Source organism: Hippoglossus hippoglossus, chromosome 2, assembly GCF_009819705.1.
Source record: "Hippoglossus hippoglossus isolate fHipHip1 chromosome 2, fHipHip1.pri, whole genome shotgun sequence".
NCBI classification, from domain to species: Eukaryota; Metazoa; Chordata; class Actinopteri; order Pleuronectiformes; family Pleuronectidae; genus Hippoglossus; species Hippoglossus hippoglossus.
Genome location: NC_047152.1, coordinates 5,115,272 through 5,137,567, shown reverse-complemented (window position 1 = coordinate 5,137,567; position 22,296 = coordinate 5,115,272). Strand labels below are relative to the sequence as shown.

General features: G+C 47.5%; 1 protein-coding gene and 1 long non-coding RNA gene across 4 annotated transcripts in view; one reads left to right on the top strand and one right to left on the bottom strand.

The window, feature by feature from the left end:
- The first annotated feature begins 1,369 nt into the window (after positions 1-1,369).
- LOC117776303 lies at positions 1,370-10,816 on the top strand. The gene is made up of 2 exons (XR_004616422.1): positions 1,370-1,626; positions 9,008-10,816. It is a non-coding gene; the product is annotated as an uncharacterized LOC117776303 (long non-coding RNA).
- A 687-nt stretch (positions 10,817-11,503) lies between these two features.
- Positions 11,504-22,296, bottom strand: part of LOC117776223 (histone demethylase UTY-like) — a 24,488-nt gene continuing 13,695 nt past the window's right edge. For 2 of the 3 annotated variants that reach the window (XM_034609935.1, XM_034609950.1), the window contains 19 exons: positions 22,182-22,296; positions 20,636-20,773; positions 18,504-18,635; positions 18,331-18,399; positions 18,109-18,216; positions 17,347-17,730; positions 16,223-17,121; positions 15,415-15,544; positions 15,220-15,325; positions 14,919-15,124; positions 14,745-14,806; positions 14,386-14,460; positions 14,144-14,292; positions 13,938-14,052; positions 13,663-13,850; positions 13,264-13,405; positions 13,040-13,166; positions 12,426-12,596; positions 11,504-11,616 (listed from right to left, as the gene is read on the bottom strand). The exon at positions 22,182-22,296 is cut by the window's right edge and continues 105 nt beyond it. In XM_034609935.1, coding sequence (XP_034465826.1) covers positions 11,587-11,616; positions 12,426-12,596; positions 13,040-13,166; positions 13,264-13,405; positions 13,663-13,850; positions 13,938-14,052; positions 14,144-14,292; positions 14,386-14,460; positions 14,745-14,806; positions 14,919-15,124; positions 15,220-15,325; positions 15,415-15,544; positions 16,223-17,121; positions 17,347-17,730; positions 18,109-18,216; positions 18,331-18,399; positions 18,504-18,635; positions 20,636-20,773; positions 22,182-22,296 — 3,346 coding nt within the window. In that variant the 3' untranslated portion in view covers positions 11,504-11,586. The remainder of the gene's footprint in view (positions 11,617-12,425; positions 12,597-13,039; positions 13,167-13,263; positions 13,406-13,662; positions 13,851-13,937; positions 14,053-14,143; positions 14,293-14,385; positions 14,461-14,744; positions 14,807-14,918; positions 15,125-15,219; positions 15,326-15,414; positions 15,545-16,222; positions 17,122-17,346; positions 17,731-18,108; positions 18,217-18,330; positions 18,400-18,503; positions 18,636-20,635; positions 20,774-22,181) is intronic. The other variant, XM_034609943.1, reaches the window with a different exon arrangement.

Here is a 22,296-nt window from a genome sequence, read left to right as displayed (position 1 = left end):
GTGACTTTATAAGTACAAATGCTTCATTGCCCATGGAAACGCAATGAATCTTGGGATAGGTCGGGCCGGGAAGGAGCCACAGGTTTGTTTCTCGGGGATGGAAGGACACATTTAGAAGGCGCCCCTGAATAGCTTCACTTCTGGGGAGCTGTCGTGTTCAGGTTCCAGATGTTTCGCCGGGTCCCACATCTGGTATCGTCGTCCTCTAAATAAACTGCAGTTGCCTTTCTGAGGCGAAGCATGTGGCAGCATTCGTCCTCCGTAGCTCCATGGACGTCTGGCCTCCTACCTCGAAGATGTTTTCATTTTTTTAATTCTACCTCCATCTCCCCTGTCAGAAGTCATCATTATAGTGATGAAGCCTGTCAGCTGTCAATCACTCCTCCTCACCTGCCAATCCCTAATCACCACCCACTCTTTCGTATGATGGCTGCATTAAGAAACACAAAAAAATAAACTATTTCCAAGTCTTAAATCAGATGAACTTATATCTTCTTTACAAAATAATACAAAAATATGTTTTTTAACGCTGATTCTCTGAGCTGGTCAACGTGTTGCATTCTGGGGACTCAAACCGGTAATTTTCTTTGCCATTATTAGATTTAACCCCTGGTGATGTCAGCGCCGAATCACTTGCATTTCTTCTCATCTGATGGCTTCACCGCCTCGCAGAGCCACACGCAGGCATGAATTTAGACCACTATTTTTAATCTTGTTGCAGTGCAGGTGGCTCAGATTCCCTTTATTTCAAATTAGCTCGAGCTGCTGAAGCTCTCGAGCTCTTTTTTCCATCCTTATCGAAGAGAATTGACATTTCTCTACATCTTTGAGTCATTTTTGTGCAGAAATTAGGTAAAAGAGTATTTCTGTGATGTTCAACGTTATGTAAAAGCATCACCACAGGATGAGCTGTTCACCCAGGTAGCCTGATGGCCTGTAGCCGCCTATTCAACCGCTCCGCCACATGGTTTTGCACATATTGGATGTAACCACTGCCATTACAAGCTACTCGGCATGAGTCACAGGTGTTCAGCGCCCGAGCTGGGGATACTCTGCTGCCCTCCTCAAGACATATACCCCCCTACCCCCCCCCCCCCCAAAAAGAAAAAAACATGCACACAATTGATGCGTAGGGGTGTGGAGTGGTCAACTGATGAGGCACTGTGGAGGCTGAGAGCTCTGGAGAGTGGTGTGTGTGGGTTGGAAGCCTCCTCTCCTCGGAGTAAAACACACATACATAGATACACACACACACACACACACACACACACACACACACACACACACACACACACACACACAAAGCTGGGGGAGGTGGAGGCAGCCGAGCTCGCCTCGCCGGCTGTCCATTGATCAGTGGAGAGGTTGGTAGACTTAAAAGATCAGTGTGGAGACTGGTGGAGAGCAGAGAGAGGGATGGAGAGGAGGATACCGGGGTCCTGCAGGATAAGGCAGAGACGGAGAGATAGAGGGAAGGTGAGCAAGAAAGAAAAGAGAGAAAGGGAGATAAGACATGAGGAAAGTGTGTGAAGAGATGAGACGTGAGGGCGAGGGGGAGAAATAGACAGGCAGATGAAGGCGTCTGCTGGTTGCCCTGGGTTTTAACAGTCTGGATAAAGCCTGCTGGTAAGCACTTGATGTTCCTGTGTTTCTGCATGCAATGTATGTATATGTGTGTGTGTGTGCCTGCATGGGTGCCCACATTTGTATGCCTGCCTGCGCCTCGTGCTGCCCATGCTTCACCGTAGAGCCACTGCAGAGAGCGAGATGCCAGGCGTTTGTCTCCACGGTGCAGCAGCAGCAGCAGCAGCAGCAGCAGCAGCAGGAGGAGGCGCACCAAATCCTCCAGGCTCTCCTCACACTGCAGACAAAAAAAAATCGTCCAATGTGTTATCTGTTCAATTAAAAACAGCAGCACTCTCCGGGCTGCTGCTGCTGCTGCTGCTGCTGCTGCTGCTGCTGCAAGATTCATCCACTCACACAGCGTGCATGTGCATGTGAAAAGGTGTTAGGGTGGGAAAGAATCACACGCAGACTCTCAAGTTGTCGCCTCTGAGGAAAAGAAGAGTGATGTCCCCCCCCGACTGCAGCTTGTGTGTGTGTGTGCATGATTTGACATTTCTGTGTTTTTCTACCAGACTGTTGCATTGCCTCATGTTGCCTGTGCTGCAGGCAGTTTGTAAAACAAGCCCGAAAGTGATCACTGCAGTGTCCCTCAGTCACAAGTTCAATCACACCGGCTGCCTCTCGTTCATATAGAGGCTGTGGCATTGAACCTGGATCGAGCTGCAGTCAGTGGTGATGCAGTCAGTTTAATAAAGAGGAAGGTTCAGCACTCGGAGGGACCACAACGCAAACCACCATTGACAACTAAACATTTAAGATGATCTTAAAGGACTGGTCTTGCAAATGCATTTGAAAATAATGGAGAATATAGAGAAAATGCTACTAAAATACTCCTAAAACCAAAATATCCACCATTCAAAACCACATTTACCATCATTTCATCATCCAGTCGTGCATTTCAAAATAATGGTGACTATAGAGGAAATGCATGGTCTCACTATAGCAAAACACCAATGAAAGCTTATGTGCAATTGGAAAACACACCCTCCACCTTTCAAAACCACATTTAGGATTATTTAGTTATCCCGGAAACAAAATGAAGGAGTGGTCGTGCACATGTATTTCAAAATTATGGTGAATAAAGAGAAAATGCATGCTCACTCTAAATAAAAGCATATGTGCAACTGCAAAATATTAATATCTACTATTCTTAATATTCAGAAATGCAGCTGCTGGTGTCGCTTTTTTATTTGAGGCTTAAAATGCTGTAATCAAGAGCGAGAATGGAATCAATAGAATGAATTTACAAGGTTTGATCACTATTTTAGAGACAAAACCTTTAAAACAACGTAAAAAACCAAAATCAGTCCAGTTGATCCAAATGATCACATTGGGGGTCGCAGCCAATAAAACGCAGGGGTCCCTCCTCTTCTCCTTTAACGCGACACACACACTTGTTGCTCGCTGCCTCCGGAGGGGCCCCGGACCACAGCTTGTGCACCACAGAGCCCCCCCCTCTCTTATGATATGGAGGCAACACGCGTTGACGTGTCGCGCTGCTGCGCTTCCGACCTCTAGTATTGGTATGCGTCTCCGGCGCGCACGCACACTCTCTCTCCCCTCTCTCTCTCTCTCTCTCTCTCTCTCTCTCTCTCTCTCTCTCTCTCTCACACACACACACGCGCGCACCAAACACTCTCATGGGGACATGCGGCCAAGCGGACGCAGCCTGCACGGTAAGTGGAGCCACTTTTTCACAGGGGGGGGGGGAATCGATCACAGTAGAAGTGTTCCGCGGCCTCTCTGCGCGTGTTGCGTCGCGGCTGTTGTTGTCGTGCGCGTCGGGATCGAGCGGAGACTTTAGGAGACTTTTTCCTCTTCTCCTCGGCACCACACTGTCCGTGCGGATTGCGCAACGCGGCGTGTGATCGCGCCGGAGAAACCGGTGGGGGGGGGGGGGGGGGGCAATTCAGTGTTGTTGCTTTTTGTTGTATTCGTGACACATTGTTGCTGTGTGAGTCCACCTCATCATCCCGGGTATGCGCTTCGCTTTGCTGTGGCCATGCGGGGCTTCTCCTGGTGGGTGGCTGGGGGGGGCGAGCAGCACATTTCAGCGTCTACGCTTGGCTAAAAAAAAAACGCACAAATTCACGTGTTTTGTTTTTTTCAACACAAACCCGCATCTGCAGTGTTGTTGTATCGTCACTTGTGTTTTTCTGACTCACAACTTTAATGCTGCGCTTCTTTGAGGGGCCAAGTGTGTGTGTGTGTGTGTGTGTGTGTGTGTGTGTGTGTGTGTGTGTGTGTGTGTGTGTGGTGAGGGGGGGGGAGCAATGCGCAAAGTGTGTGGTCTCCAAGCTCACCCGCGCAGAGACGCACGGTTTACGCACGCTCGCACACACACACTCACACGCACACACGCACGCACGCTTGTCTGTCACGCTCGGGCATGGATGTCTCCGGGTCTCAGGAATGCGCCCGGTGTTTCTCTCTGTATTTTTCACATTAAGAGCAGTTTCTCTCAGAAGCGTCGCCACCAGCGTCAAGTCCGCCGCCGTCACCCGCGCACATCCAGCGGGATGTCTCAAAAATAAGGGTAACACCTTTCCAGTTTGATCCACGATACATCCACTCACTGTGGGTGAAGTGCAGTTATCACTGAAGTCACTCATTGTTACAGTAAATCAACAATTTCACAAATTTGGTTTATTTGTTTTAAAATGTGGATTCATGTGCAAATTACTTTTGTCAATATTATCAACATTTTGTCTATAAAATGCCAAAATGTAGTTTAAATTGAAATTTTTCTCAAGTCCATATCAATGTCTTCAAACACCTAATCAATAATTCATTATTTGTTAGTTCCACTCAACAAATTAGGTTAATTGACAATTAGAATAATTCCTGTTAATTTTGACTTATTGTGAATAAACTAAGATTTTCAGCTATGAATAATGACCATATGACTTTTTATATATAATCTCTTTATGATTGCTGTTGTAAGGGCAGCCTTTATATGTCTTTATTTTCCTATATAAGCTAATTGTCATGAGCAAACACAGTCTGTTACCATGGAGATAGTCTCTATCATGTTATAACAGGCCACTTTTGTTTTTGCGGTCCAACTAGTTTTCTCCTGAGTGCTTTTAATTTGAATGTAAAAGCCAGAGCAGCTTCCGCTTCGTTCCTGGTGAACTCCAGCCAGTCTGACACTGTTGGAGAGAGGGAGAGGGAGGGAGGGATGGAGGGAGGGGGTAGCCCCAGCCTGGAGAGGAGAGAGGGGGAAATTCTTGTGTTTTTTGGTATGCGATTACCCAGCGGAGAACCCATGACTGAGGGGGAGGAGGAGGAGGAGGCGGAGGAGGAGGAGGTGGACCGGGGTTGAGAGTAGGATACATTCCTCGTCTTCCTCTTTAAGTTTGAGCCGCACTAGAGGAGCAGCTGACATGTTGCCTTCCTCGCTCACATAACAAAGTTCCCAGCTGATGCATTACAACCGGACAGATGAAGAGAAGCTGAGACACAAAGAAGCTGCTCTCAACTCCGGACATTCTCCCGTTCGTCCGAGTCAGTCGCTCAAAAGTTGACTTTTTTCTGGAACTTCTCCTGCCAGCCCCCCCCCCCCCCCCCAGTAACAAGTCAGGAGAGTATCCCAAGTTAGCCCGTGTGAGAATACAGCAGGAAAATCTCCAGGAATTGGTTGGTGATGTTCCTAGAACACAAATATCTCAGGATGAAAAAGAGGAGGCATTCACGTACAACATGTCAACTTGAAAGACAACGAATTTCCAGGGCTTTAGGGCGATAAGGCCGGCTGTAAACAAAAACACGTGAAGACTGACGCAGAATGTATACGTCACGTCCCGCCTCCTGCACGCTCGACCCAGACCCCACCCCTCGCCTGAATGTGCCGGACATCTTCCCGTTGTTGTGACCTCGTCTGACCCGGACGATCTCCTGATGCGTTCTCCATACGTGAAAGGCAAAAATGTCCAGAAAATTCCAGAGTAAATGTTCAGAAAATGTATCTAATGTTGACCAAATTTCCCTTTTCCCCTTTTCCTCTCTCGTAATTTGTGCACGGTTCCTTAAAAAGTGATGAATTCACTTCGTCACCGTCAAATCCTTTTTACCCTCAGGTGGTCAAACACACAAACACAGACACACACACTCCCCGCTGCTAACCCCACATTACATCTGACACATGAAAACGGGGCCTCGGCACATTTGCATAAAACCAGCCGAGCTCTGCCTGTTCATCAGCACCCATTGAAAAGCATATTCGCCCACTCGCTAACCACAATTACTATAATGGACTGATCCGCGGATTATGCCACCAAAGTGGTTTTAGCACGCATCTGCATAATTGTTCTTAGCACATATATATATGCTAAGCGCCCGTGGGCTCCTGGCTGCCATTAACGGAGAGAGAGAGCGTGAGTGAGGAGCCGCGCAATGCTTGAAGAACAACGGCAAATTGTGTGCCAACTGTGTGGGTGTTTAGAGTGTGTGCGTGGAGTCAGTGCTGGGAGGAAATGCACAAAGCATCGTCTTATTAAAGTTGTTTTTGGGATTAGATTCCTTCTCGAACAGAGCAGAGGCTGAATAGAGCAAGTTACACATGCAGGGGTCAACTCAGGGGCTCATGAGCAAGGCACTGAACCTGCAGCTGCTCCACTGTGCACATGAGTAGATTTATATGCATTTTAAAGGAGGGCGTTTGAGCTGCATCCTGCTGACTCAACTTGATAGATGAAAGTTAAGAAGCGATTCCCCGGGAGTTTTTTACGGTGTTGGATTCGTAAAACCTTTTTAGCCAAAAGTATTTAATATTAAAGCCTAGTGATTTTTACAGCCTCTTGCAGACGTAATGTTGGTTTCCACTTTTCACCGATCCCTCATTTCATCACCTCCTATTGCAGAGTCCAACAATGCATCAAATATTTAAACAAAATAACTTAAAAACTCAGACGTTTGCTTACAGGCTTTTTCAGATTCATTCAGAGTTTATCACACCAACGATGATCCAAGTCGTAGACAGACGAGGAGACAAAGACGAGATGTTGTCAAGTGTCCAGCTTTGCCAAAGACTCAGAAGGAGTGAAACCAGCGTCACGTGACCGACAGATGGACGGACACATGCGGCAGCGTGAGCCAGATCCAACAGCTGAACCCAGACTTCCTGTCGCAGCCGCTGTTCAAACACAAAGTGAAGGCTTCGCAAATCTGCTGAACTCTTTCCTCCGGGAGGAAAAAGTGCTGTTATCCTCATCGAATTCAATAATGTAAAACAAAAAATATAAAAAAGCAGCAGTTATTGTCTGTGGCTGGTGCGTAATGATTTTTCACGCAACCAGGCCGCTGTTACTTCATCGCCCTCATCTCTTGAAAGAAGGCCAACGTCCCCCCCCCCCCCCACACACACACACACACACACACACACACACACACACACACACATGCAGAATCACACCCGTTCGCACTCCCTCCATTTTCTCCCCACAACTGTGCTAATTACTCCCCCGTTTCCATGGCGACGGGTAGCACTTCTTTCTTTGTCATCGTCCATCGCAAAAACACGCATCCCCATCGTTCAGCCGAGGCGACACTCGATACTGTCGAGTGGACTGATCTGGATCTCGTCGTCCCCCAATTATCAAGGGCGCGCAAATAAATGAAGAGTTTCTACTTTTGTGTTTCCACCTTTATATAGTTTTTAATGTGCATTCCAGGGATTCTTTACATTTCCCAGAATGCCTTTGGACAGGGGGTTGTATTATGTGACGACAACAGCAGAGCTTCAGTTTTGCCAAACTCACATAAAATGCAGTGTCTCTTGAGGTTCCTTTTGTCGACCCTGGGACAACCTGTAAGTCAGGACGGGGGGGGGGGGGGAGTGTGTTAGCATTGAAAAGGGTCAGAAAACATGGAGGGGTGGTAATTTGTGTGCGTGTGTGTGTGTGTGTGTGTGTAACCTAAGAGAGGGCGATAGCCGGAGATTATCACACCTCGCTTCATTACTCATTAAACACACAGGAATGTGCCGTCTCTCTGTGTCCGGCTGGATGGAGCGAGACTTAACAGGATACTTTAAAGAATTTAATTCACTTACATTACTGCTTATTTAGATTTGCTGTGCTAAACTACACAATACACACAATATTTGTTAGCTGTTGACAACAAACAACATTACTACAGATTCTGTTTACATGTAATAAACCACCAGTGTTTATTCTCTTTCGTTCGTATACGTCCAAGTGGCATTAATAATTAATTTTGCAGGGTGAAGGGGGCTCGCTCCTCCTTCCTGCACGTGCCTTAATAACACATTATCCTCAATGACCCTGGGTTTTATGAATGGGCAGCAGGGAGCTCTGTCATTGGCTGGGAGCGACGGCCAATCAGGGAGGAGCACTGGCAAACAGAGGTGGGAGTGGATGAATGGAGAGTCAGACATTTTTAGAGGTCAGGGCCCGGTGTGTGTGTGTGCGTGTGTGTGTGTGTGTGTGAGAGAGAGTGTGTGAGTGTGTGAGTGTGTGTGTGTGTGAGACCTACTTGGTTTATTGTAGGCATCTATACATAGCTGTGGGAAACACGGGGCAGACAATCGGCCCGGTTTAAAATTAGCAGTCAGGGCCACCTGCCTGTTCCTCCACAAAGGCGGAAACGAGGGAGCGCGGGGCAGAGATGGAGGGAACAGGAAGGGGGGGGGGGAGGAGGGATGAGAAGGGGGGGAGATGGGGCATTGATCCCTCTGGTGGTTTAACTCCTTCTCTCCTTCTTTTTTTTGTGTGTGTACCTCCCTCGACACAGGGAGACATTGTTGGGCAGACTGGATCTGGATTTGAAGGTGGGGGGTTGGTGGTCCCGGGCCAAGCAGAGTTCACATACCTCTCTGCTGGAGCCCGGCCAGATTTCACACACCGTATAAGTGGGAAACAGGGGTGGGGGGTGGGGGGGGAGTTAAAGGGCCCTTTGCGATCAGAGCCAATGAAACACCTTGTGAGACTAAGTGATTTCTTTAGAATTAAAGAGCCACCTGCACCCCCCCACCCCACCCCCCGCTACATACAACACCAATGTCACCATATTTCACAACTCACGTTTCCTGCCTTCGCCCGACAGGAAGTCTCCGTCTTCTTAACTTACATGCATGTTAACTCTGGCACCTCGTTTCCTAGAATCCACACCCACCACACGAGTTTTTTCTTCCTGTGAAGAAGGGAAACATCTTCTAAAAAGCAATATGAACAGCGAGTAGTTACTTCACGGCCCCCAGAGGACTCTGCTCTTATTGCTGCTTTCAAATGCGTTCCAATATTACATTTGAAAATGTCGGATGCTTAATTTCCCTTGGACCCTAACTCAGTCGTCTTGTTCCCTGTCTGCACTCTGATATAAACAAAATGAGTCTCACCCGTGTTTTTCTTTTTCTTTCCAGTGTTCCTGTTTGGACACGACACTCCAGTGAAGGTGTTGGACTGTCCTCCTTGGTCAATCTGTGCAGCTCGGCTCCGACGACGGCCATCTTGGCTCCAGCGTTGGAGCAGAGGGACAGTACAGCGCTGAAAGGCAAAGACGGAGATTAGTTTTTAATTCTCCCCACGTGCACCTCAACCTTTTTTTCCATATTTGTTTTAGAGATGCTTTGATTCATGAAGCTGCTTAAAATCCAGGTAATACTCCCCCAAATGGTTTCGTTCACATGGAAACAATGGACCGCAAAGATGGACGACACGTCTCCACTTCCTCCCACGATCCAGATATGAAGCCAAAATATCCTGGATACGAACGCTGCCATCTTGCGTAAAGTCTGTTCAGTAGCGTTCAGGGGAAGGAGGCGTGGTAGCTCGACTAATTGCATCAATTAATCAATTAAAATCAAACTTAGCAGTAAGATCAAACTTCACATTTGATGTATAATTTGACTTTTTAATTTTCATCCATGTCTCATCCACTAACATGGAGGAGGTGGGGATTGTGAGCTATACTGCAGCCAGCCAGCAGGTGGCAATTGAGATGTTTTGGCTTCACTTTTGGGGAGCAGTCATGTCGTCCATCTTTGATTTACGGTCAATGGTGGAAACACGCTTGATACTAGAAAACAGAAAAGAGTCAAACAACTTTTTCCCACATTACGTCAGGAAAATTGCAAATATATTTATGGGTAAAGTTGAAAAAGTTGCCTAATCTTCCTCTAATCATTTTATTTATGAGTGTTTCCGATGTAACGTTGCCTTTATTTAAGGACTTTCTGTAAAAAGTTTGTTTAACACACCTCCTACCCCAGGAAACCCACTTGTTAGTCTCGTTCTCTCAGTGTGAGGTTGTTTTTCTCCTGTTCCACCATTTCCTGTGTTGGCCGCAGCGTGTGAACATCAGGTGGCCATCCTGGCTCTGGGTGGCGCTGCAGAGCTGTGGGGGCGCCCAGCGGTTGCTCAGTAGTCAGTGTAGATCCTGTGGGGCTGGCAGCAGCTACATCTGGCTACTGGGTCTCCGCTGGCAGCCACGTTGCACAGGATACACAGGGACGACACGTGGGGTTGTCGCACAATTGAATGTGATGTTGTGTCGTTCGGACGTCAGGATTATTAAAAAATAAAAGTGAAAATGAAGAGAAACTGTATAAGTTCTGAACCTGGCATACAGTGTAGGATTCTGTGTGTCAGTCTACAGCTACATTGTCTGCTGGGTTTCAGGCCTGTACTCACACACCCTTCCATTTGTATTATTCTAAATAACTACATGTACAGTGTGTGTGTGTGTGAATGACGACATTGAACCAATGAAAATGGATAATTTGACAACTTTGTGTTTATTGACTCATCATAAAACATTCTTCAAACAATAAAACAATTTTAAATGTCCGTTTCTGTACAATGCTTGCTAAGCAATTTTATTTATATATAGAAAATGTAAGAGGAGTCGTGTTAAAATGACAAAACTCCTTCAAATTTAATGGCAGGTACTCTGGGAAAAAATAACAGCATTCCATCGACAAATTTTTTTTCCAAGCAATAAATATGTATTTATAAATAGTGTAAATTTACATCAAGATTAGAAACAACAAAACAAAAACAAAAAAAATCACAAATTAAACTTTATTCCATAAGTCTATGTGCAACCCATTTTCTTTGTGACTTGGCTAGTAAGTTTTTTTTCTAGTTATTTCCTTTTTTTTACCTAAGAAACAAACAAAACGTTGTAGTTTTGAAAAGAACGAGACAGAGATAAAACATAAAAGCTGTATAAAAAAAATTTAAAAAAGGAAGAAAGAGAGAAAGAAAAGAAAGAAATCACCTAAACTCTTCACATTACAAATTTTTTTGGGGAGATTTTGCTGTCCAAAGAGTTTCTGAATTACCATCTATACCATAGAAAAAGACCAGTTAGGCTAATGCTCCTTAGGAGGGAAGAAACAAAGAGAATTCAGGGGAAATCTATAAATCAAATCCAACATTTCATCCTGTTACCAGAATGGAAAAAGAGAGAAAGAGAAGGAGGGAGAAAGGTTGTCAAGTCAGTAGTCTTTTATGGGTGGTGTTGCCAGTTGTGTCAGTGAACAAGTATCTACAAAACATTTTTATCACGCCTTAAAGAATCCCGACCCCCCTGTTCCCAACCGTTTTTGATTAAGTCCTCCAGTAAAACAGGGCAGAACCATTGTCATTAGAGGGGGCAGGCGGGGAGGGGGAGACAAGTCCTGTTTAGCGAGCTCGGCGGCGCCCCCCTCTGGAAGGGCCGGGCCCCAGCACTTCGAAAAACGGGTTGCATAGACAGACACACTCAGCCTCCAGCCGTCGCTATGGAGACCAGCCATATGGGAAGGGCGGTGGAGAGGGCGGGGGCGGGGGGGGGAGACGGCCTTGGCTTTCCTGAATATCAGAAATGGTCCGTGTATGAAGATGTTTGTTTTGTTCCATTTTTTTTTTTTTTGTATTTGTTTATTTATTTAACACAAGTTCCTGTGCATGGGCGTCGCGGCTCCGCAGCAGAAGAAGAAAGAGGCGTCGCCTAATGTCAAGATGAAGATGAATGAAGAGGAGGGGCCTGGGCGGGAAAATGATACGAGAATTAGTCATTGAATGCATCACAGGCCTCTGGGGTCAACAGGTCAAATACCACAGACACAAAATAAGAACTATGTAATTTATCATGTTGAAGTTGTACTGCAGATATATTTGGCTTTATATGTATAAAAAACTACTGTCACTGGTTGCTTGATAATCAATAAAGCACCTGACACCTTTCTTTAAACTATGTCTTGTAATTAAATTGAATATTAACCACTCAACAAACTTTTTTATTATATATAAACATCCCTGACTCTTTGTTTGGGGTGTAAGCTAAAAGCATATATAGGAAACCATGTGCCATTAAATGCCAATAGAGTCCGACCAATATGGATTTTTGGGGGCGATGAGATATGAGGGAGTAAAAGAAACTTGATTGATGCTGACAAATAAATATATTTTAAAAAATTGGCAATGATTCCTCAGAAGTAGGTTTGATAGTTTCCAGTTTAACCATAAACTTTATATCAAATAACTATGAATCAACAGAAAACACAAATAAAACCAAATATATAGAACCTGGAATAAGAAAATATATTTTTTTCACATAAAATGTAAACATAAATGCACATCATTGTTCTGTCAAATAGGTGAAAAGCTCATATTCTCAGACATATTGGTCGGGCTTGAATTTCCACCTCTAAGATAACATGAATGGGACTGAAATGAAAAGACCATGAGCACTGATAAAAGTTTGTGCTGTCAAAGTTAGACAAGTTCAACAGAAAGATCTGTTCTCGTTCCCGAGAGAAGTCCAGCTCTCCTTCACTCTGCCGAGCGACTTACTAATGTGAACTGGTCGTAGACCTGCATCAGGTCGTCCATCCTGTGCATCTCCAGCACCACAAAGTCGTCCAGTGTCGCGCTGCCCTTCCTGGCGCAGTCCTGGCAGTGGACCACGTGCTGCTTCTTGGAGAGGAGCTCGCGGCGCACAAACAGCAGGTCGAACACCTCCACCTGCAAAGAATGAACATGCTTCATTTAGTGAAAAACACACCCTGCGTCGTTCCTTTTGCTTGAGAAGTGTGCGTGAGAATGAACAGCAGGCGAACACTGCAGCGGTGATGTCATGCACAGACAGATCCTGGAGCTGCTGCACAGACGGTGAGTAATGGAACGATTGCTACGACACAATAACAGCAGATGTTAAACGGAGACGTTTCTGCTCGACAGCTGAGAGCCCTGCACTCAACTTTGCAACCATTAGCATTAGCGAGCTCAAATGAAGTCGGCCCTCGGTGCAATGTCACGGAAGCAAGCAAACCGTCATTGTGTTGTTCGGGATGTGAGTGGGAGCGAGCACATGGCGAGACATTAAAAAAAACCAGTGTGAGCGATGTGAGATCCTGTTTGAATTCGCACGCCGTGGCGCTGAAATGTTCCTGGTGCGCTCCACTGACCTCGCAGATGGTGCAGTAGTGAGCCGGTTCGTCCCTGGTCCTCGGCTTCAGTACGGTCTCCTTGCCCGCCGACACCAAGGCTTCCTTCACGCTCTGGCACTGCTTCAACGTCCGCAGCAAGCAGTACCTGCCGCGACAACACACAGAGAGACGCGTGGTTAGAAAAAGACGTACAATTCAAACAAATCGCAAAAGTGCTAAATGTGACAGATCCTGTGACTCACTTGATCATCTCAAACAGCTTGTGGTCGGACACTTTGATGTTGCGAGCCATGTTCCAGGAGAGGTGCACCATGGGAACCATCGACTTGACGCTCTGGAGCTTGTTCCACTCGTATCGCTCCACCGCCAGCTTGTACTGGTGAGCTGAAAATGCAGAGAAAGTTACGACCAAAAGCTGGGATGCACCGATTAATATGGAAACTTTCAAAAAGGTCAAATAATTAGTTAAGATATTTAAAATATCACAGGAAAGGTCACAACAAGAGTGATAACTCCTGGTTGGTGGATAAATATAGAAACTTTCCCACTGGTGCATTACCAGATGTTCTTTTTCCCGTCTTAAACTAACTGTGTCCTGCATCTGCAACATTAACCGATATCCCATGATTCAATGTGCGTACCCGTGAGAGGTCCCACGTTCCACGCGATGTTGTTGCACCAGCCGATGGCCTGCACCCAGTGCACGGTGCCGGTGTTGAGCCACACCAGGTCGCCCGGCCGCTGGATGAACCGGTACACGGGCACGTCGGCCTCGTACAGGTCCTCCAGGTTGGGCCACCACGAGCCCATCAGGAAGTTGATGTTGTTCCTGGAGGTGAGGGGGAGAGAGAGAATTGTGATGGATGCATGAAAGAAAGAGGAGAAAGGAGAAAGAAAGGAGAGAAGATCATCTTACTTTTCACAGAAGTTGCTCATCACTCCCCAGTAAGGCTCGGGCACAGCGAACCACTCACAGTCTCCGGGTCCGATGTTGATGTTGACGGCACAGAAGTTGTTGTGCTCCTGGTGACCTGGAGGGACAAACAAGGAAACTCCTCACTGAGCGAACCTGCACATCAAAACTGACTGAAGCAATAACCCTCCGAAGAAATAAGCACTGACCTGCTATCCTGCTCCCGGGGACCTTCATGTAGAGCTGAACCGTGTTCATGCCCAGGATGGTGTGACCCACGTGGCTCAGCAGGTTCCCGGCGGATACGACCCGAGCGAAGGCCGGGAGTTTACTGAGCTCCTGGAGCTGCTGTTTCCACCTGGTAGAGAACGAAGATGAGGAGATTGTGAAGTCACAGGCTTTTAAATCGGAAAATAATCAGTGTCAAGAGCAGGAGGAAATCCACACTCACTTCCTTTCGTCCGACACATCGATGTTGGTTCCGAACTTGATGTGCTTTAAGGGTCCTCTTCTTTTGCGTGCAACACTGTTGATACACAGGAATATAAAATTAGCCACAGTTTAGTCTGGTCACCCTCAAGAAAAGGGGGACGTAGCAGAAGCTGTGCAGCGAAAAGGTGCCAAACATTATGACATAGCGTCTGAACTGTAATTACTAGGGTGGAGGCTCACATGCTGGATATTGTCTTGCTTTTAAAACCATTCCTTGAACAATTCAGCCAAACCAAACCAAAGCAAATCCTGGCGCAAATAAAACATTTAAAAGTCTGGAGTTTTCGAAAGGAGAAAACAGATCCAAACGTTACGTACCTCTCTGCTGATGCTGGCTCTGCGTCCGAGGGCTCTTTCAGTGCCTTCTTCTCATTCTCCTCCTGAAAACAAACAGGAAGAGTTTCATCAGATTTCCTTCGGTCTCTCTGATCTGACCCTAAATATGTTTCTTTTAAGTGAACTCCAGGGGGCGTAGTTAAAAGCGTAACTGACCCGCAGGGATTCCTGGAAGGAAGCAGCCTGATACTGGGCGTATTTGGCGATAGTGGTGTGGGCGCGGGCGCTTTCGCAGCGCCACATTTTCTTGGTGCCGGCCGGGTCCCAGTTCTCGTCGGCGGGCTGCGAGAGCTGAGTCCAGACCTCCACCAGGTGCTCAGGGTTGGCCTCCACCAGCGTCTTTGTGGAGAACAGACCCAGGTCTGCAGAGAAATGGCAGAGACGGCTTTGTTAACATCATTTAATCACAAAATATGATGTTTTATGCAGTGTTTCATTTGATAAACTATGTATTTACCCAGTTTGAGAGCTCCAGCCAGTCCTCTGATGACAGTGACGGGGTTGGAGGGGTTTGTGCAGAACTGGTGCAGAGGGGGGAAGAAAGCATCCCTCTTGTTCTCCAGCTGGTCGGGCAGAAAAACAGACAGTTAACATACATACAGCATACATGCATCTTAAGACCACTTGCGTCCGTCCTCTGGGTCGTACTCACATAGATGCTGGGTGTGGGGGGGTTGAGCTTGTCTTTGGGCAGGACTGGCGAGGGCGGAGGGGGCAGCCGGGGCGGGGGGCACTTGTCGAGGAGGATGCTGCTGTTGGAGAGACCGTTCTTCCCCAGGTTTCTGCACAGAGAGGATGTTTTCAGTCGTGGCAGGAAAACACTACATCAGTAAAATAATTAGACACGACTCACCTCAGATCTCATGTATTTAATCCAGTATGAGCAGAGTGTAAATGTCACGTGTAACCAATCAAATGTGAAACTGCAAACAAATGGAGCTGAAACCATTCAAATGTGTTGGGAATAATATCTGCATGGCAACAGGACTGCCCAGTCGCCTTCAGTGTTGTTTATGGTTACATAATATTTTTCCACCGTTCCTGCAGTTACACTGCTAATCCACTGGGAGGAGATCTCTTCAAAAGAAAAAGAAACGCACAGTTCGACTGCTGCATGTCCTCATTTGCACCGACTGTAAATACAATTCGGTGCCACACTCGACTTCATGTCTACATCATTTTGGAAAACATGGAAGAAACACATCAAACAAGGCTGCATTCTTTTTTGTGTTTATGGTAAAAACAGCATTTATGGGAGCTTAAATTTACTGTATTCAAAAGTTGCAAATGTTGTGAGGCTTCATGATAATAAGAACGGATCCATGCAGCCATTACTAATGATCACGACCACTTATCAAATCAATACTTTCCTCTGGAACACACAACAACAGGATCGTCAAGCGAGAGCATGAGAGAGCATCTGCAGGAAGCCAAATAGTAAAGAGGCGGCGCAGTCTCACCTGCAGGCCTTCAGCACGTCTGTGGAGCTGGGGTAGATGGAGACTGAAGACGACGATGACGAGCTGTGTCCGTGTGGGGGCGTAGCTTTAAGACCTGTGAAGGCAGGCGGCTCGGCCTTCTGCGGGCTCTGGGAGTCCTCGGAGATGCCCCCTTTGCCGTTACCATTCACGGCCGGTGCAGCAGATGTGGTGGTGGTGGTGGTGGTGGCAGCGGTGGCAGGACTGTGGACACCAGTTTGGGTGTGTTCTGAGGATTTGGGCGAGGGCGTGGCCGTGGACATGGCGGAGATGGGCGAGGAGGCGGCCGAGCTGCCCTGCGCGTGGGGGGTGGAGGGCAGGACGGCCGGGTGGATGTTGTTGACCTTCTTGTGGGGCTCGGGCGTGGCGGATGCTGTGGATACAGTCCCTTCTGACGATCCCTCGCCCACATCAGGCCCCTTCCCCCCCGCCAGCAGGGCAGAAAGTCTAAGATTGTCTGCGCTAAGGCTCGGCTTCTCGCCACCTTCTGCCACCTTGCCGCCATCCCCCGAGTGGACATGATTGGCGAGGCCGTCTGCCTGTGCCTTTTTGCCATCAGCCGACGGCAGCGGCGATGGCGTCTTGCCCTCTGTGCCCCCGTTGCCAAGGGACGCGGCCGCCGTGGCGAGGGCGGCTGTGGTGTTGCTATCTTTGGTAGCGGACGCACCGGGTGCTGCTCCACCTGAGGTAGAGGAGTGCGGGAGGGAGGGTGGGGATGGGAGGTGGTTGTGAGGCTGCTGCCGTGGCGATGGGGCGTTAGTGGAATGTCCAACCTGATTGTTGGGGTGCACAGGGGCAGTGGAGTTGGGGGTCTGCGAGTGAGAGGGTGCCCCGTCACTGTTGGAGCCCATCGCATGTGGAATAGACCCTCTCTGAAGCCCCTGGAGGAAGAAGACAGCAACTGTTCAGATTGGCAGGAAAACATAGAGCTGGGGCAACATGTCGTTAATAAAGTTGCAAACATATTTACAATAGTTTGGCAGGTTTACACCTAATGATTTTAAAGTACGAGTTGTGGACTCCACCCTTTGTTCCTTTTCTATTTTTAAACCTTTTTTACGAGCATAGTTTGCGTCAGAGACTGAGGATGTTGTGGCGTGTCTCACCTGAGAGGTGTTTAGGTGCAGGGCCTGGTGCGGCGCGGCGTCCTGTGTTTGCGTGCTTGTGCAGGTGTGAGGTAGCAGTGTTGGGTCGCCGCTGCCGGCAGGTTGCAGGTAAGGCACGTCTCCGTTGGGCCCCGTGTCCGACGGCCCTGGCTGATTATTACTACTACTGTTACTACTCTTACTGTTGTCGCCCACGGGGAGGGAGTCCGAGGGTCCTTGCGTCCCGGGGCCCATGGGCCCGTTGGCCAGCAGCTGCGGCGGGCACAGGGGCCGGTGGGGTCCCAGGTGGGGCCGGAGGCTGGGGTTGGGGGAGGGGAGGGAGTTGGAGGTGGGGCCGTTGGGGAGAGAGGGACGCACCGGACCTCCTGAGGCGTTCTGTCTCATCTGCAAAAGAGAACACAACGTTACTTATTATGTTTGAGTAAAACTGGCTGAAGAACCTGAAGTGTGAGCTCAGATCAGTAAAACACACCTTTAATTGAGTCACCGGTCAACGTCGGAACTTTTCTATTTACACATTGAGTGCCCACACATGCCGGGATGTGAGCAGACTGAGTCACATCTGAAAACGACTGTCAGTGTTTACACTCCTCGGAATTAGTGACTTTATATATTCTAACAATCTGGTTTGAGCCTTTAGCTTTTTTTGGAATCATGACCTGTGTATTACGTTTTCCCTATTATAGGCATAGACGTTTATGCCTAAATGTACTGTACTCGAAATCTACATTTTTGAAGTATTAAACATATATTTTTGTTTACCTGGTGCTGGTGCTGCTGCATCATGGCGAGCTGAGCCTCCAGCTGCTCCAACATTTGAAGCTGCGGTGGCTTCAAGCTGGCGCTGTTACTCCGCAACTGTTCCAGCACCTGAAGGGCAGACGGGGACAAACCCCCCCATTAGCTCATGCGAGAGTGGAAAATGGATGCGGCCTCAGCTAAGACGACTTTAAATACAATAATAGAAAACACTAAGTTGCCAACCTGTAATTTCTGTGGGGAGAGGTACCAGTTGGGAACTGGCTGTGCTGGATTACTGGCCCATAATTCACCCTGGAGATTGAAAAGACAGTTTCCGTTGAATTGAGGACACAGGCTTTAAAATGCATGGGTGTAACTCTGCATATTATGAGAGTTAAAGATGCCAATGGATTTACCTTCGAAGGGCTGGAGGCTCTCCTCCTCTTGGCTGGGCAGGACTGGTCCTCCGCTTGGCCCAGCGAGCCCAAGTGAGGGGGCAGAGACTGACCCGAGCCCCCTCCCTCTGCACTGTGATTGGGCTTACAAGCCTGGAGGGAAAGGGGTGGCGGAGGCGCAGGCAAAATGGGAAACAAAAGGAGGACATAAAGGCCACAGAAACCAGGAGGATGGATGGATTAGAGAAAAAAGGAAATTGGGTATGGAATTAATGAAAAAATAAGATGCAGGGAGGATGGGGGAGGGGGAGGGGGGGAAAGCAATAATGCGATGTTTATTTATCAAGGAGTAAAGCGGCAAAGGGGGGGAAGAGGTGCAAAAATAAAGCAGGGGATGGAGAAAGAGGAAGAGAGAAAAAAAGGAGAGCGATATTGTCATTGTGTGCTGGCGCATAAACAAACAAGCAGGACATGTGGAGCAAAACATTCCTGCGTATCTGAAGGTGTTGCTTCATAGGGCAGCGACAGCCCCGGGGGATTTCTCCTGTTAAAGAGGAATGCTGGTGGAAATTTACCACTAGCGCTTCTCATCAACACCCGCAGCGCTCGCAGTCGTCACAGTGACTCGCTACGATTCTTCACAGGAATTCAGTGCTTTTCGTTTTCAGAGAGTGTGAAGGGGAATTGCAGCCGTTTGAGCTAAACTCCCACTTTTTTTTTTTTTTTTTTTAAAACCAAAGGATTTACAACACGTTCCACACACTGCAGAGCCTTACCGTGACCTCGGAGGGAGCCCATGAGCCAGATGCGACTGATCGGAAATTTAGTTTCACAAAGCGTTTCGGATTTTCTCTTTTTCGGTGCAAGAATGTCGGAAAATATGCACGCAAAAATATTTCTTGCATTGGAAAAACAGTGGTGCTTTCTTAAATATTAAGTCAAATTTTCACATCTGTCACATCTGACCCATTTAAAATTCATCCGTCCGTTAACTTCCTGACTCCATTCACACTGGAATAGGTCTCACAGTGAATTGACTCTCACCAAGTCAAAGCTGCTACAAGTCAACATATTCCAATGCCCACGGGTCAATAGCACAACAATGATCACGCACACAAACATGGGACACACTCGCATCTACTGTATGATGAGCGTGGATGAATGAAGTGGTGATGGGGGGACACTAGGGGGCATTGCTGAGGGGCGTTGTGAGCAGCTGTGGGACATCTAAGGTCAACTACTGAAGAGGAAGGGGGGGAGGAAGATGGGACAGAGCCAGTGGGAAGCCTGGGCGCACGCTACGCCAGCACGACCTCACCAATCACACCGGGGCACGGGTCAAAAGCCACAACAAAAAAAAAAGAAAACGGGCCCAAAAACGTTGCTGAGAATTAGAAACACAGCCACTTGACTTTGAATTAAAGCACTTTAATCTCTTCACAAAGGCAATTTCTCCCAAAGCAGATTAAGAGCAAAACAGTGTGGCCCAGGTTCAACAAGTTTGCCTCCTAAAAGTGGGATTTGTCCGTGAACTGCAGGGGGTGTAATCCCGAATACCATATTGGATTAAAAGCAGGGTTGATTGAAGGAGAAATTGAATGTGGGGGGTGGGAGGGAAACCAGCAGAAGTGCTTTGAATTTATTGTATTTTTTTTTTTTATTTGAGCGTGATGGGTGAAGCCGAGTGACTCGTGCGCTGAGGAGAAGAGAGGGGGGCGGAGGGGGGGTGCAGGGGTGGGTAACACTTGGCCGGACACGCCTCCGCGTTTCAAAACGGACTCCTTAAAGCTGCCACGGACGAATTGTGGTCGCCAATTGAAACAGAAACTGAGCGGTAACGGTGACGTCAAGGAGGTCAGCGTTCATGTTGCGGTTGTGAGCCGTTTTTTCTCTGTGCACGTTCTTTAGACATGTGTGGGAGGTGGCGTGGCGCTCAAGTGTTACCCGTGCGTATGTGCAACAGTGCATGCTCTTGTGTTTGACCTGCAGGTATGTCTGTGTGTACATTACGATTATGTGTCTCGAGTGTGCACTCGGTCAGAGGGAGGTAGGGAGGGAGGGACGGGAGAGGAAAGGGTTGGGTGAGGGAGGGTGGGAGGGTGGGGGGGGGGGGGGGGGGGGGGGGGGGTAAGTTGCTCTATCTGGTCTCTCACCTGCTGTGGTGCACTGCTCAGGCCTCCCTGCCTGGAGGTTAGCTCGGCTGGGATTGGCAGACTCCATGCCTCCTCAATAAGAGGGAGCATTTTACTTTTACCCTGTAGGCTACTGAGCTGGGGGTTACTCAACTGAGCCTAGGGGAATGGAGAACGACGTGAAAAAACAAAAAAAATAATAAAACACAAGGCTTTTCTTTTAAAAAAAAAAAAATAAAGGAAAAAGAAACGATGACCTCAAAACAAGGAAATGATCAGCAATGGTAAAAAAGGTAGAGGTTACAACACAAGTGAGGCTGCGATGTGTAAACTTGTGCCCTGGCTGGCTGATTATACCTGTGTCATGTACAGCATCAACCACACAAGGAGGTATTGCTAACCTGGATGACATTCAGCAACAAGTGAAATCCCAAACACAGTAAGAGGTCCATTAAAACAAGCAGGTGAGCTTGTCTTAATGCCACCAGCTTGTGCTAACGTAATAACTGGTGGAAATGCAACATTCCTTCATGCATATGTAAAGGAAAAATGACAGTTTGGACAAAAATAGAGATGAGTAAATTAACACATGAGGTATGGGGATTGTTTGAACCCCGGTTGTTAATCCGATAAATAAATTACTACTATTATTCCCCAAGAGGGCAACACAAGACTTGACAGTTAAGAATGTGAGGTAATAAAGCCCAGGGGAAGAAAAAAAAATGTATGCCACCAGACACGAAATCAATTTGATTTCAGCTCCCTGGATAATTCAATAAGATGTGGACTCATTCAGCACAGTTGTGGCCTGACGGGGGATGTTAACAAAGAACAGGAGAAAGGCCGGAGGGTGCGATGGTGGCGGCGCACAGGAAAACCTCTGTAGAAACGACATTCTTTCCTCCCTACGCTGGTGGAAGTGGAGGTTTGGGGGTTTAGGAAGGTTCAGGAAAGGAAGCGGAGGAAGCCAGCGCCTGCTTTAGGTGACGTTTTTTCGACAGTCGTGTTATTAAGTCAGTGGTCAGTCGTCTTTTTCTATCTGCATTTTGTGGCATTCGCTGCTTATCGTCCACACAATCTACATAAGAAATCCCGAGGTGATTTAGGGGGAGAAGAATAATGGATGTCCCGAACTGATCAAGGTATTCTTTTCACTTTCAGCCAGCAGCAGTTGAAATGAATGATACGACAGAGTGCATCAGTTAGCACCGAGCGGAGCGGCGTTAAAAACCACTGATGCTCATCTCTCCACACTTTCACATAAAATAAGTGACTATAAAAAGTAGTATAGGAAACCTGTTTAAACGGTTTTACTGCCTCAGGCCATATAAATCAACACTGCTACTTTCAATTAACGATATCTACGCTGGCAGTTTGTGTAGAGAGCAAAGTGACGACAGCCATTTTGGTTAAAAAAAGTCACTTTGCATCTATTTCAGCCAAATTTTGCCATCTGTACAATTCTGTTATTGGTAGACAAGTGCATCTCAGCTTCATATATGGGATTATCAGACTGCAGCTGCATCCAAACAGCCGCCTCCTGATCTAAATCCCTCTCTCCACCCACCTGCAGGCATTTGATGCGGTGGGTGAGCGCGGTGGTGTTGGTGCAGCCCTTGCTGCGTGTGGCGTTGATGTAGCACTTGATGGCGTCGTGCGGCTGGTTGCAGGACTCGTACAGC